At 31.4% G+C, this 17,108-nt stretch overlaps 1 protein-coding gene across 2 annotated transcripts in view; it reads right to left on the reverse strand.

The window, feature by feature from the left end:
* The window catches only part of LOC149779479 (uncharacterized), a 122,532-nt gene that overhangs the window by 90,946 nt on the left and 14,478 nt on the right, over positions 1-17,108 (reverse strand). Inside the window, exon 7 of one of the 2 annotated variants that reach the window (XM_089940168.1) lies at positions 15,897-15,944. The exons of the other annotated variant lie outside the window; for it this stretch is intronic. Coding sequence (XP_089796294.1) covers positions 15,897-15,944 — 48 coding nt within the window. The remainder of the gene's footprint in view (positions 1-15,896; positions 15,945-17,108) is intronic. 2 annotated transcript variants of the gene reach the window in all.

Below are 17,108 nucleotides of genomic sequence, written 5' to 3' on the forward strand. Positions count from 1 at the left end.
CTAAACTATTTACTATATTCTTTGCATATACTACATTTGTGTAATTAATCACATTCATATGGGTGAAAATTGTCCTCAACTTGACAAGCCAATCTTCTGATTTATTTTTAGTTAGTTACAAAATAATTCTACCCCACCAAAAATCCCTTAGCTCTGCCGAAAATCAAAACTCTATGTCAATTAACATGTTCCCCATACAGTGTACTCACCAACTGGACACCAGAATCTACCAACTCATTTCTGTAACTGACATTGCTGATAAAAAATGAATACGGGAATAAATCAATATGGGATGAAATTAGCAGGTAGACAAGGCAAATGGTTGTATGCTTACCATTTCTCTGACACTCTGCAGAACAGCACAGAATCCAGATGAAAAGAGGAAAATACTTGCATTACTCAATTAAAAGACAGATTTATCTTCATTCCAGGAAAAGAAATTGTCTTGAACACTGCATACTAAACTGATCTTAATATACTAACAGTTTTCAGAGTACCATATTTACTTGCTTATAAATAAAGCCTGTTTGTAAACTGGACAGACCCAGATCTACCACTGAATAATATGCTGACAGATCTGGGTCTATCCTATGTATCAGGAGTAATTGGTAGAACAAACAACACAGAACCTGAACTGCTGGTGCATTATTCAATGGTAGATCAGGGTCTATATTGTTTGCAGTTGGACTCGACTCATAAGAATCAAGTATAGACTGTATATGCTGTCAATTCAAATTCAAGCAAAATAATGGATGACACAACGGAAAATAGAAATTTATTATAATCACTAATATTTAAAGTTTGCTCCAATGATAAGACAGTATTAAGTGACCTAGTAATCATTTGACTCCAATGATAAGACAGTATTAAGTGACCTAGTAATCATTTGACTCCAATGAAGACAGTATTAAGTGACCTAGTAATCATTTGACTCCAATGATAAGACAATATTAAGTGACCAAGCAATCATTTGACTCCAACTATAAGACAGTATTAAGTGACCTAGCAATCATTTGACTCCAACGATAAGACAGTATTAAGTGACCTAGGAATCATCTGACTCCAATGATAAGACAGTATTAAGTGACCTAGTAATCATTTAACTCCAATGATAAGACAGTATTAAGTGACCAAGTAATCATTTAACTCCAATGATAAGACAGTATTAAGTGACTGAGTAATCATTTAACTCCAATGATAAGACAGTATTAAGTGACCAAGTAATCATTTAACTCCAATGATAAGACAGTATTAAGTGACAGAGTAATCATTTAACTCCAATGATAAGACAGTATTAAGTGACTGAGTAATCATTTAACTCCAATGATAAGACAGTATTAAGTGACTGAGTAATCATTTGACTCCAATGATAAGACAGTATTAAGTGACCTAATAATCATTTAACTCCAATGATAAGACAGTATTAACTGACCTAGTAATCATTTAACTCCAATGATAAGACAGTATTAAGTGATCTAGTAATCATTTAACTCCAAAGATAAGACAGTATTAAGTGACCTAGTAATCATTTGACTCCAATGATAACAGTATTAAGTGACCTAGTAATCATTTAACTCCAATGATAAGACAGTATTAAGTGACCTAGTAATCATTTGACTCCAATGATAATAATATTAAGTGACCTAGTAATCATTTAACTCCAATGATAATAGTATTAAGTGACATAGCAATCATTTAACTCCAATGATAAGACAGTATTAAGTGATCTAGTAATCATTTCACTCCAATGATAAGACAGTATTAAGTGACCTAGTAATCATTTAACTCCAATGATAAGACAGTATTAAGTGACCTAGTAATCATTTGACTCCAATGATAATAGTATTAAGTGACCTAGTAATCATTTAACTCCAATGATAATAGTATTAAGTGACATAGCAATCATTTAACTCCAATGATAAGACAGTATTAAGTGATCTAGTAATCATTTCACTCCAATGATAAGACAGTATTAAGTGACCTAGTAATCATTTAACTCCAATGATAACAGTATTAAGTGACTGAGTAATCATTTAACTCCAATGATAAGACAGTATTAAGTGACAGAGTAATCATTTAACTCCAATGATAAGACAGTATTAAGTGACTTAGTAATCATTTAACTCCAATAGTAAGACAGTATTAAGTGACCTAGTAATCATTTGACTCCAATGATAAGACAGTATTAAGTGACCTAGTAATCATTTAACTCCAATGATAAGACAGTATTAAGTGACCTAATAATCATTTAACTCCAATGATAAGACAGTATTAAGTGACCTAGTAATCATTTAACTCCAATGATATGACAGTATTAAGTGACTTAGTAATCATTTAATTCCAATGATAAGACAGTATTAAGTGATCTAGCAATCATTTAACTCCAATGATAAGACAGTATTAAGTGACCTAATAATCATTTAACTACAATGATAACAGTATTAAGTGACCTAGTAATCATTTAACTCCAATGATAAGACAGTATTAAGTGACCTAATAATCATTTAACTCCAATGATAACAGTATTAAGTGACCTAGTAATCATTTAACTCCAATGATAAGACAGTATTAAGTGACATAGTAATCATTTAACTCCAATGATAACAGTATTAAGTGACCTAGTAATCATTTAACTCCAATGATAAGACAGTATTAAGTGACCTAATAATCATTTAACTACAATGATAACAGTATTAAGTGACCTAGTAATCATTTAACTCCAATGATAAGACAGTATTAAGTGACCTAATAATCATTTAACTCCAATGATAACAGTATTAAGTGACCTAGTAATCATTTAACTCCAATGATAAGACAGTATTAAGTGACATAGTAATCATTTAACTCCAATGATAACAGTATTAAGTGACCTAGTAATCATTTAACTCCAATGATAAGACAGTATTAAGTGACCTAATAATCATTTAACTCCAATAATAACAGTATTAAGTGACCTAATAATCATTTAACTCAGTCAATAACTGCATGAAGATTACTAATAAAACACCTCATTAACTTAAACCTGATTTAAAGAGATAAGTTACAATTTAAAGTGCATAATCTGTTATTGACTACCCATTGATGAGTGAAGTTCATAGTCCACAATGATGCATACCTATATTCAAGCATATTGTGAAGCATTTAGTTTGTAAATAATGGAAAATCCATGCACACGACTCCTGTGATATCTTACTAATATTCACAATTAACAAAAGTTAAGTAAAATCCTTTCATATCTACAGATCACCAACAATGTTAAAAGGGGCTATAATTGTTTAACAAATATAGAAAAGGGGCCATAATCATGTAACAAATATAGACAAGCTATTCTTGAATTTAACTTGCTGTTAAAACCATGAAAAGGGGCCATAATCATGTAACAAATATAGATAAAATGTTCTTGAATTTAACTTGCTAATGTTAAAACCATGAAAAAGGGCTATACTCATGTAATAAATATAGACAAACTGTTCTTGAATTTAACTTGCTAATGTTAAAACCATGAAAAGGAGCCATAATCATGTAACAAATATATACAACTGTGATCATGAATTTAACTTGCTAATGTTAAAACCATGAAAAAGGGCCATAATCATGTAACAAATATAGACAAATGGTTCTTGAATTTAATTTACTAATGTTAACCATGAAAAGGGGCCATAATCATGTAACAAATATAGACAAACTGTTCTTGAATTTAACTCACTAATGTTAAAACCATGAAAAAGGGCTATACTCATGCAAGAAATACACACAAATTAAGATCTTTATTACGTAAAAAATCAAACCAAGGTTAGTTAAAACTAAACATGCCTTGGTGATGTGTTGTTTAATGTGAAAAAGGGACAAAACTATCTCCAATAATATCAGAAATATCTATTTTCCAACTCACCCACTCACCTAACATTTCACAGAGTTAACCACAAAATGTTTTAGGGCATTTAAAAAACAACAGCTGCTCAATACAACTTTGTATGCTTAGGGCATTTTCTATAGGTAATAAAACTACAAAATACATTGTGACAGTTGATGTGTATGTCCCTTCCTAATCATGCTAGAAATCCAAACAGTTCCATTTAATGTAATTCACAACTGCATGCAAGTTTTTCGGCTAGTTTCCCTTTTAAGGTCACACAATTATAAATCAAACACAATACCTAATGTGTTCAACCTCTTGGATTACGTTTATCAATGACCAATGACTTAAATCAATGGACAAAGCAAGTCAAGAAGAATTAGGATTTCTCATGAATTCATTGGTATAATAAACTGTTTCCAGTGTGAATCACTTCAAGCACTATCTCACCACAGCAGCTAATTAACATAAAACTATGTAAGTGTTGAATTGCAAGATGGATTCTTCAATGTAATGCCAATAAAGTAAATGAAAATGCAAAACACCACACATATTAAGAAGCAAGTCTCAATTTCAGCATTATTTGCATTTTACTGGTATTGTGTTATTAGTTTGCCATACAAAACATGAAATACACAGAAACATAACAAAAAGACAAAAATATTTACACTGTAATGTCAACAATTATTCAATTCCAATGAACCACACCCAAGATTATATTTGATTCTCCACAGCATTACACAAACAAAATTATGAAGTATTAGCCATTCAAAATTGAAGACAGCAAAAACTGAATCTGTTTAAAACTCATTATTATATTATAATTCTCCTGGTATAAAAAAGTCAAGCATCCATGCCAAAAAATAAACAATAATATGTAAGAGAATTTTACAAGAAGAACTATTAGCAAACAATCACATCTAAAAGTGAAAAGTACATTAAGAAAATTGACTTAATATTACACATGTAATCCTTCAAAAGAATAATGAGAATGCTTCCATGAAATATATGTAATTTTACCACAAACATCTGTATAGTAACACAGGGGAAACAAACCAAACACAGACAAAATTGAATTCAAACCCATGCTAATTCTCTCTCAGTTTCTTTCTGGATGAGACTGTGTAATGTTAGATATACATTAGCATTTTTCAAATACCACCTAAAGCAAGTTGACATGCAACTTGATACATGCTATACAACAATTTCCTCCATATGTCTTGTTTAGTGTTATTAATCTTTAGTTTAGTTCCAATGACAATCAGCAGTTACAATCAACATGCATCAAAACACCACAGGAATTTCATGTTCCAAATCTCACCGTTGGCCTTGCTATTTCCGAAATCATGGATTTTACACTCTGGAAATGATTTCATTAGAAGAAAAGATAATTAATGAACATCAGACTAGAGGCAGGAAAATAAATACAGCCATGATTTCCATTTAGGAAATAAGCATACTTAATACCTTATGATACTTACAATGCCATTATCTGCACAACTGAGAATGCAGAAGATTATAATGGGAAATATCTACTGTTCAGGATTTAATATCAAATCTACCGTACTGAATAATTCATGTTAGTATACTCGTAAAGCTTTATTAAATATTTCACAAATTTAAACAGAAGAGTTATCTAAAGATGACATCAATCTGTTCTCCTGCTTAGAGATTCCTGCTGAAAGTATCCTACGGTCCACTCCTGCTGAAAGTATCATATGGTCCAGCACTCTCAATTTGTATACTACTTATACTAGTACTATATGGCAAAGGAGACTAAACCAATAAAAGGCAAATCTGAGTCTACATGACAATGTTTATACCAAACTGCATCAGAATATGTTGAGTGGTTCATAAGCTTTACTGGTTACAAACAACATCTCATATTATGAAGTTAATTTTCAGTGGCTATAACTCTATCCAAAATGGGATTGATGAGATCCTTCAAATACTACTTTAATAATCCTTTTTTTATAGGTAGATTGTATATGTAAGTTCTCAATGCTTACACTAATGTAAGTTGATTAATGGCAAAAATTAAAATGAAACTTGTTGGTTGGTAGACAGTACATGTAAGTTTTCAATGCTTACACTAACTGTAGTTGACTAATGGCAAATGTTTCAATAAAACTTGTTGGATTGTCTGAACAACCTCATTCTGTTATCTCTCTCATACTTTATCATGATATAGGCCTGTAAACTATCATACTTTATCATGATATAGGCCTGTAAACTATCATACTTTATCATGATATAGTCCTATAAACTATCATACTTTATCATGATATAGTCCTATAAACTATCATACTTTATCATGATATAGTCCTGTAAACTATCATACTTTATCATGATAGTCCTGTAAACTATCATACTTTATCATGATACAGTCCTATAAACTATCATACTTTATCATGATATAGACCTGTAAACTATCATACTTTATCATGATATAGGCCTGTAAACTATCATACTTTATCATGATATAGTCCTGTAAACTATCATACTTTATCATGATATAGTCCTGTAAACTATCATACTTTATCATGATATAGTCCTATAAACTATCATACTTTATCATGATATAGTCCTATAAACTATCATACTTTATCATGATATAGTCCTGTAAACTATCATACTTTATCATGATATAGTCCTATAAACTATCATACTTTATCATGATATAGTCCTATAAACTATCATACTTTATCATGATATAGTCCTGTAAACTATCATACTTTATCATGATATAGTCCTGTAAACTATCATACTTTATCATGATATAGTCCTGTAAACTATCATACTTTATCATGATATAGTCCTGTAAACTATCATACTTTATCATGATATAGACCTGTAAACTATCATACTTTATCATGATATAGTCCTATAAACTATCATACTTTATCATGATACAGTCCTGTAAACTATCATACTTTATCATGATATAGTCCTGTAAACTATCATACTTTATCATGATATAGTCCTATAAACTATCATACTTTATCATGATATAGTCCTGTAAACTATCTTATAAGTGGAAAATGAGATGAAGTTATCGATATTCCTCACCCCACCTAAAATAGATTACCCCCATGAAAAACCATGTGTGTATGTGTGTGTGTGTACCAAGTAACATATATATATGTATTTGCCTTTGAAAAAGACTCATTAAAGAGTTGAAACTGCTCAGGGTAGTTAGATACTAGTTTTGCACTGTTCATTGTCAATTTATTGCATATATATATATATATATATATATATATATATATATATATATATATATATATATATATATATATATATATATATACATACATATATTGAATGATTTTGGACTTTTGCTCCAGAAACAAACATGAAAAAGACAAATAGATCAATGGAAAGACCAATGGACAGACACATACAAACATTTCGAAAATGAAGAATTCCTTAAAAAAAAAGCACATCTAGACAACTTATGATACATGTATAAAATTTCATTGTGATGATTTTGGAGTTTTCCTCTGAAAATAAAAGTGTTAATAACGGATAGATAGATGTATTGGCAAATTTAAAAAAAAAAACATGAAAAAATGTTGAACTAATAAATGTGAAAAACAAAAGTACATGTACATCACTAGTTACACCAGAAATGAAAGTGTGACAGATAAATGAATAAACAAAATATTGAAACTGGATAATAGTGAATAACAAAAGGTACATCTATGCCATTTGCCTAATAATGTATCAACTTTCATAAAGATATTTGAATAATGGAAAGACGGGCAGACAAATTAACAAAACATTAAAACCACTGAAAATGAAGAAATGTGAGTAACAAATGGCACATATGTGTACCAACTTTCATAATCATGTCTTGAACAGTATCAAGATTATGCTTCAGCAACAAAAACGCTTACAGACAAACAGTCTGGCATAACAGTAGCTGAACCCTTACTGTACTACACATACCAGGGCGATAATAATAAAAAGAAAATATTTGAATATCTGAGCATGTTTATATTAGGCATCAAGGTGAATCTGGATTTAAAAGTAATGTGTGACTACATTGTAATGGCCTTGGACTAACTCAGTCAGTTAAAATTAATGGTGACTTTCATCATTTGTATGACTTCTAGCAGAGTTATGACCCCTGATTGGCAATCTCACCCACTTGGTACTATATGTTGCTGATATCATATTATCTTTTGTTTCAGACCCCAGTCTTCCTTTATATGTCTCAGCAGATCATGTCCTACAGTATTTGCTAAGTATTATGAGCAGAACGAACAGCAATGAACTCGATTTGATGACTGTATTGTGTGGCTTCAGATCAAGCGCCAATATTCATAACTGGGCAAATTTTTTATGGCATTGATACAATGATTTATCAGAAGTGATGTTCACCTACAGCCTCAGTGAGTATCGCTTTTGAGGGGCTGATAAGTCATTGTGCTGACTAGAATCTAAGCAAGTGTTGTTCTGACTTTTAATTTGTACAGTTTTCTTCATCTTTAATAAAATATTGTGACATCACTCGTTTAAGTTTGAAGTTTATACCAAATAAAATTTTGCAGCTTTTAATTTATTATATAAAATGCTATTATGAATTTTGATTACTGGAATCGTAAATGAAATAGAGTATGAAAATAAAATGTTAATGTTCAGTAGAAAAAAAAACATTCTTTTTCTCCCAAAAGTTGTCAGTGTCAGAACTTTCATTTCAAATAAAGGTGAAATAAGATCAAAGGAGAGACTGATGAATGGATAAATAGATGGACACACAAGAAACCCATTCTAGTAATTATCATATATGTGTGACACATCTTCAATCATGACTGTATACTCTAAACAAAACACTTGTTTTGCTGTCAGTGATTATATATGATAGACAGAATTACATCAGAGACTCAGACTAAATGATCATGGAAGCCTATGGAATTTTCTATAACCTTTGCATGTGTAAAAAAAGAAACCTCCAACACAAATGTATACCTCAACCAAGAGAACTGCACTCCAGAACAAACACTGATTAACTTTGTTAAAAAATCATAATTTTTAAAAAAGGCATGACACAATGCTACAAATATCTAATCCAGTTATTTTATTATGATTCTATCATGACAACCATAGCTTGAACAAATATGATAATAGTTAGAATAAACATACACGCACTCATCATTTTTAACATAGTCATGTGTGTTATAATCAACGAGCCTACAATGTCAGTATGTGAAATAATGTGTTAAACATTTTACACTAAAGGCATTGAAGGCAACAAAAATAGTTTAAGAAAACATGTTTTTTTTCTGCTTCATGAACAAAAAATATGGCACTACAGTGAAACCTGTGTTCCCAGACACCTCCATATAATGAACACATCCTCATAAGGGATTATCAACGAGAGTTCCCTCCCATATCACAATTCCAGCTGAATCCATATCGACAATGGCAGGAAAGTTTGAGGAATCCATTGGAATTTTATTTCTGTTACAGGAACTTAGGTGTACATGGACAATCAGCAAACCTCCTGCAAAAACAACCTGTTTTCAACGAAGCCAAAACCATACCAGGGTACACAGAATTCATTCATTCTGGCTAGACCTGTTTTCAACTAAGCCAAAACCCTACCAGGGTACACAGAATTCAATCATTCTGGCTAGACCTTTTGATTCTGTTTTCAACTAAGCCAAAACCCTACCAGGGTACACAGAATTCCATCATTCTGGCTAGACCTTTTGGTTCTGTTTTCAACTAAGCCAAAACCCTACCAGGGTACACATAATTCCATCATTCTGGCTAGACCTTTTGGTTCTGGCTAAAATTCTAGATATAATTTTGCACCAGAATGAATAGAGCAGCAATAGAACAATCCATTACAATTAAATTACCATGGCTGGAATATGGAAATGAGTCAGGAGTCCGAATCTATACAAAATTCTAGGTAGTGGAAAACACTAAAGAATTTTTCTTATAACTGGGATGAAATTTTCTTCCCTATCAACTTAATAATATAAACATTTAGCATTCTGGTAATAGATTTGTTGCTATTTATTAAATGTTTTCATTAATAATAAAAGAGCACAATTTTTAAAAAATTCACATAAAATTTAGTTTATTCTTTAAAAGAATTTTAAGCATAAACTTATGTTCTCTAAAGTTCACAAAATTATCTATAAAAAAAACTGCAATATCAAATCTGGTGTGCAATATTTGAATTTTTTCTTATTTAAAAGCAAATAATGTTTTCACAACTTTAGATTGTGTTGTATATATTTTTATATATTTTAGCATACAATTGTCATATCTGAGATTAAAGACATAACTCTTCATCAAAACATACCAGGCAAGTATTATTTCATTAACAAGAATATAAATAACATCTAGAAGGGGTGTGGAACAGAGCAACCCCACCCCACCCTCAACAATTTAGCACTGCCTACAATAATTACTACATCAAAATCTCATGAGAATTTCTCCCTTTTAAACGAATTTATATATTTAAATATTTAGACGATGCACAATACCATTCAATTCTCACAAATACTTTTTCTCCAGATAAGATTTTTTAATAAAAATTTCTTATAATACATTGGACAATATTGTCAGTGTAGTCTAGAGTAAAATAGTAGAAAGGTTGAAAAATAAATCTTAAGTTTTAAATTTATGTCTACAAGGTAGAAATAGCTGAAAGGATGAAACATAGAGTTTTAAATTTACATATACATACTTCAAAAAGTTGAAACAATACTCATTTCAATCTACACTATAACGAAAATATATGCATTACAAATTAAATACACAACATTATTTTGTGCCAGATAAAGCAACTGAATACTTAAATTTAACTCTGACATGAATCAAGAATTTCTCCCTTCAATTTACCTCATCATCATAACAAAATGGCAAACCATTTGCTTGACAATTTTATAGATTTAGGAAAGAGGCTATGAGGCAACAGATTACAAGGGTAATTTGTACTCAGCATTATTTCCACATTTTCTAAATTTCAATCATAACAAGGCCTGCATGAAAAGTTTATCGTTGTTTAAATTAACCACTATTACACAATGCAACCCCTAATTAAGGCCAAATGGATCTAAACAATTTGGTAATTCATCCAAGCATCAGTTTTAAAGCCTGTAAATGTATACTATTTGCAATTAGGAATTTTTCTCTTTCTCACTTTCTAAGTCCTTTTTGCATTCTGTCCTCATTCTTGAATACTGTATTTCAATTTACTTTATCCTACCCTATCATTATTGTTACCTCCACTCCTTTGCAGTTCTACCTAAAAAATTGCATTAAAAAATATCTGGCTTCTGACAAAACCATTCCATTACATTTAGCTGGACTGTGATTTTCTTGTTAAGTCTTTAAATCTTAATTTCTTCAATACATGGATCTGAGGAGTCCATACACTTGGCATTCATGCTGAGGGCAGTAAATGTCATACAATTCACATGAAAGTAATGAGGTTTTTTCAGTTTTGGTAAGCAAATTATCTGTTAGTACAATTACTTCAAATATCTACTATGCAGCTTGCTACAGTAAAAGTATTAGAATGTCTGTGGATAAAAGAAAAAGCTTTTCCACAACTGTTATATATATATATATATATATATATATATATATATATATATATAGTACTATAACCTTACTGCATGAACAAAGATGTGACTTACCTCAGAACTAATACTCTGCAAATAAATTTTAGCTTTTCATCATCATTTAGATTCCTTTTACAAAGCAAGACAACAGAAGTGAAAAGTATTACACCCCAAAGAAAGTGAAACTTGAAAATTCCAAGAATTTATATTCCCTTTCTTTTCAATGAAGTTGTTGCATGGAAAGGTTTTGTAAAGGAAGGGGCTATTATAAATATCCTCAATCTAAAGCTGCATACCAAACTTGCTGGAAAGCTGATAGGAATTCTGGGAGTAAATGCAAAGAAGAAAAGTGGGTGAGTCTGAAAATCAGGACCATAATTCCTCTAAATGATGATGTTGCATGATGTGAATCTAAATCAACAACACGGATAAATACACCTAGGTATTCCCAATATCAGCAACCAACTAAATTTGGTAGAAATCCAATAATAAGTAAGGAAGTCATTATGCAGAAACTAAAGTGGGTGAGATTGCCAATCAGGGGTCATAACTCTGCTAATAGATCACTTTCAAACGCTAAAACTTAAAATCAGGCAAGATCTCAGCAACACCAACCTGCATAACAAATGTGATTGAAATCCCAAAATAAGAAAGTCATTGTGCAGAAATCAAAGTGGGCAACTCACAATCAGGGGCCATAACTCTGCTAAAAGATACTTATTGAGAGTTGATATTTCAGACTCACCTGAGATCTCATTGATATCAAGATGCATAACAAATTAGGTTGAAATCCAATGATGATTAAGATAATTCTCATGCAGAAATCAAAATAAATGCAATGATCGGTGACAATGACTACATTAAAGAATGACATAGTATGTTGAGAACTGAACTATACAACAATTTGATTTAAATCTAATAAATTAAAGCAGTGTTTGTTAAGATAAAAAAATTGGGCTTGAACATTACAGACTATAACTGTGCTAAACAATTATGCAGAATGCTGAGAATCACAGTGACCCTAGGTCTTATTAATATCAAGCCACAAAAAAATCTAGCTTGAAAAGCAATAATAATTAAGGGAGTAATTGGGCAGAAAATACAAATGCATGGCCAGTAACAATCAGAGGACTATACCTGGCACAATGATGACACAGAAGCTGGACAAGTGAACTTGATCAAGGTATTATTAATATCAAACTGCATATCAAATTTGGGTGCAATGCAATTGTTATTGTTGATTTGTGTTTAATGCCATTTCTCAGCACAAGATAGGCTATACATGGTGGCAAGTATGATTGGTGGGGGAAGAACCTGGCAATACCCTGGTAAGAACCACTGACAGAGGTGAGATGGCAGTGACCAGTAAAGGCAAGCAATTTAGACCAATTGGCCAGCCAGGGCCTCTAAATGTAAAAGTATATAGCTCTATCCAAAATGACAAGACAAGACAAGACCTACAAAAGGCACATCTAGGTCTTAAGACAATGTACACACCAAAACTGAATCAAAGTATGCTATGCTGGTTACAAGCGCCTGCAGCAGTGATATAATAATATTGGTGGGAAAAGGGCAATAACTCTATCAAAAGTGGATTAGAAAAATGATCAAACCTTGAATAGGCATACGTACATTTAACAGTCAATCAACTTATCAAATTATCTGGATAGACAGACAAACAAAAATATGTTTCTTATCCAGCTCCTGCAGCTCAGTATAGGGTTCTAGTAAAGCAACTACCAGTCTCTCAACTCTTCTTTGACACTCTGTAAGGCACATAATTGCAAGTTCATGTGAACATTCAAATGCCTAATATATTTTATTAAGATGGTCCTCCAAACTTTTATTGCTTTGATGTTGAAATTCAGACACTTTCTCCTTAATTTTCATTTCTTTAATCATCCAAGCACCATTCTTTGAAACACTCCATAAATACCAAATAAATATGAGATAATTATTTCATCAACAAGTCATAATCTCTACTTCATTGTAAGTGTACTAAATTCTGGAGTCATGATTGTCTCGCTAGAAGAATTTATTTTAGTGCAATATACATTTCCCATTTACAGGATGTTATACCTGCTGTGTTCATTACACCTTTTCTGTGGGCACTATTACAATGTGCTAACCTCATATGGCAATACATTAAATCATGTGAAATACTAAAAATCCATTAGTGCCTTTTCTCTTGTGAACTGTTCTCCTATAGTGTTGTCTGGTTGGGTATAGTGTTGTCTGGCTGGGTATAGTGTTGTCTGGTTGGGTATAGTGTTGTCTGGTTGGGTGCAGTGTTGTTATTCTAGATTTGGGCACTATACCCACAGGACAAATCTACAGGAGAACAGTTCCCAAGGGAGAAGGCAATAACAGAATAATATACAGTATATACACACTTATAACTTGGGTCCAATGGCAAACAAATATAAAACCTAATTTGCTAGCACAGATTATGCTGGTAGATCAGAGTATATGTTGCTACTTGTACTGATTACTCCTAATAATTTGTTTAGACCCTCATTGTAGTTTGCAATTGGATCTGACTTATAAGTGAGTATGAATAGTACCATTTCTGTAGGACAGAAAGACACATTCTTGAATATTTTTATTGTTTAATTCATATAGCTTCTGTTTAATAATAGATCCAACCAACCAACCATTAGCCATTCACAATGGACTTTGTGATGTGAAAAAATACTCATAGATATTACAATCATGTGTTTCCACAACTGATCATTAAAACAAGTTAAAAGTCCAAAACACATTTCCCTTAGCTGTTGGAAAGTATGCAATCTATGTCAATGTAAGGCAGATAAAACAAAAAAAATATGAATGATGATAAGTAACATTTGGAAGTTAAATATGTAATTATTGCAATGGATATATATATATATATATATATATATATATATATATATATATATATATATATATATATATATATATATATATATGCATATAAATAATAATTTCTTCAAGGTAATGTTAGATATTAATCCACTAGATCTAGGTATTAGAGCAAATCACACTAAGGTGAGGAATAGGTTGTCGAACCATAATTCCAGATTCTGCTGCAACCATGTTAACTGGGACTTAAATCAGTATGAAAATGTAATGTTAGGATAACAATGTACATTTGCTTTAATTAGAATGTGTAATGTTACAATAATGGTTCTGATTAGGTACTATGCCAACACCAGTGAAGATGGGAAGAAAAAATATCCAACCCATCAGAACAAAGAAAACTTTATTTCAGCAAACACATAAAACTGGCTCATAACCACCTCAATCTACTCCAAATCACGATATGCAAAGCAAATTTTTACCCTGGTTTTATCGTAATTTTTTTTCTTAGTAATGACACAGAGGTACAGCTCTCCCAGATGATAATTTTTGTCAATTAAACATTTTCTTTTCAGTTTCAAGTACCAACAGTTACATGCTGCTGATTAGCGAAGTAAGGATATCACACAAAAGATGAATCTACCATAGGCTATTTTTTAATCAACACTTGGACAGCAACAGATCATAGAAAGGGTTTGTGGCAATTTATCTGCATGATTGGCCAGGCATGTTTACAGAGTTTATGTCACTGATCTACTGTAATGCTAAAGAAAATTGTGGCTGCCCTGTGTATTTTTACCAAATACAAAAACTGAGACTTGTCATGGTGGCTCATTATTACCAAATACATTGGTTAACACTTATGACAGTGACTCATTATTACCAAATACAATAGTTGACACTTATGACAATGGCTCATTAATACCAGATACAACAGCTGATACTTATGACAGTGGCTCATTATTACCAAATACAACAGTTGACACTTATGACTGTGGCTCAATATTACCAAATACAACAGTTGACAATTATGACAGTGGCTCATTATTACTAAATACAATATTTGACACTTATGACAATGGCTCCTTATTACCAAATATGATAGTTGACACTTATGACAGTGGCTCATTATTACCAAGTACAATTGTTGACATTTATGATGACAGCGACTCATTATTACCAAATACAATAGCTGACACTTATGATAGTCAATCATTAGAGACACAGGTAATTTCAGGTGTGAAGGTTTGTTAGAAATACAATATCTGACACTGACTGATTAAAACTGTGGCTTAACTACAAAGACTGATTCTGGTGATGTACATTAGTTTTGATGTAAAGATTTCAGCTGATGGATGTTAAATTTTTTAAAATTTTATTTATAATTTTGGACACAGGATTTAGTGTTGTTAAATACTGAATCCCATTAAAACAAGGCATCTTACAATGGGGGAGAGCTGTACATGCCATTATATTTTGCTGTGTTTGCTGAAAGCATCACCTGGTATACTATTGATCTAGGTAAGAACTAATGAAAATTTGAGTTATACACTACACGTCGGTGTTACACTCAAACTAGACAGGTGAAAAAAGACCACATGTTCAGTTACCGGAGTGAGAGGAGTTGCTGCTGATGGTCTCCCTGAGCTACCGGAAGGCTGAAAATGGCAGCAAACTATGACAAGACATGCATGTTAAAACAATTTACATGCAGTTTCCATATCAATATCAAGCTATATGAACCATTTTACAATTCTTTCAAAACTCAAATCATCATGCACACATTCAAATTGATTTCGATAACTTTTTGATAATACGAACATAACAAACTTCTAGCTTGGTACCTACTAGCTTGGTACATACTAAATTTTCTCAAAGTTTCTCCTCAAATTAAAATTGTACACTACATCGTGATACTTCTGCCAACGTTGGGATCTTCATTTGTAGCAGAAATAGCAAATAAGAAGAAAAATAGCTCTAAACATTTATAATTATATACACTGAAGTCATTTTTTTAGGGAAAAAAAAAGTTTTTAGGAGGAAACATGAGGGGTTTTTTTAGGGGAAAAATGAAGTTCAGAAATTTTAATATGATTTGAGGATATTCTCAACTTTTCTTAAAAAATAAGACAAAGCTCATCCATGATTGCTAATCCTTTAAAGACAGAATAGTTAAGTGTAAAAGTGATTTAAATACATCATGACGGCTAATTCTTTAAAAACAGAATAGTTAATCATAACATGGATTTATGTACATCCATGATTGCTAATTCTTTAAAGACAGAATAGTTAAGTGTAAAAGTGATTTTATGTACATCGTGATTGCTAATTCTTTAAAAACAGAATAGTTAATCATAACAGGGATTTTAATGACCATGGCACTATAATGGTCGTTTGTGACAAGTACAAAAAGTTTTACTTGGACAAAAAGCTTTACAATATAGAAGAAACCCATAACTAGGCTCAACTTTTCCCTTATTTTTTTATAGTATCTTGGTTTGGAACAATCTGCACTCAGCCTGCAAGCTTTATATAATACATGTATACATAATAAATGTAATAATTAATACAGAAGATAATCAGGTCCATTGTGTTTATAACTGTTTGTGTGATAGTCATGCATAGCAGTGCTAAGCATATTTTGCAAGCAAAATAATATTTATATCTTTATATATGCACTGATATATTAACTCAGAGCCATACACAATTACTATTATCATAAATAACTGATGTTCACTCTGAATGGAAGTTAAGCAGATCAGGTTTTAGAGTATGACAGATGTCCCTCTTTGCTTTTATTTGATCAATGAAAGACAAGCTTC

The sequence above is a fragment of the Sinohyriopsis cumingii genome, chromosome 17 (genome assembly GCF_028554795.1).
Source record: "Sinohyriopsis cumingii isolate HCF-2022 chromosome 17, ASM2855479v2, whole genome shotgun sequence".
NCBI classification, from domain to species: Eukaryota; Metazoa; Mollusca; class Bivalvia; order Unionida; family Unionidae; genus Sinohyriopsis; species Sinohyriopsis cumingii.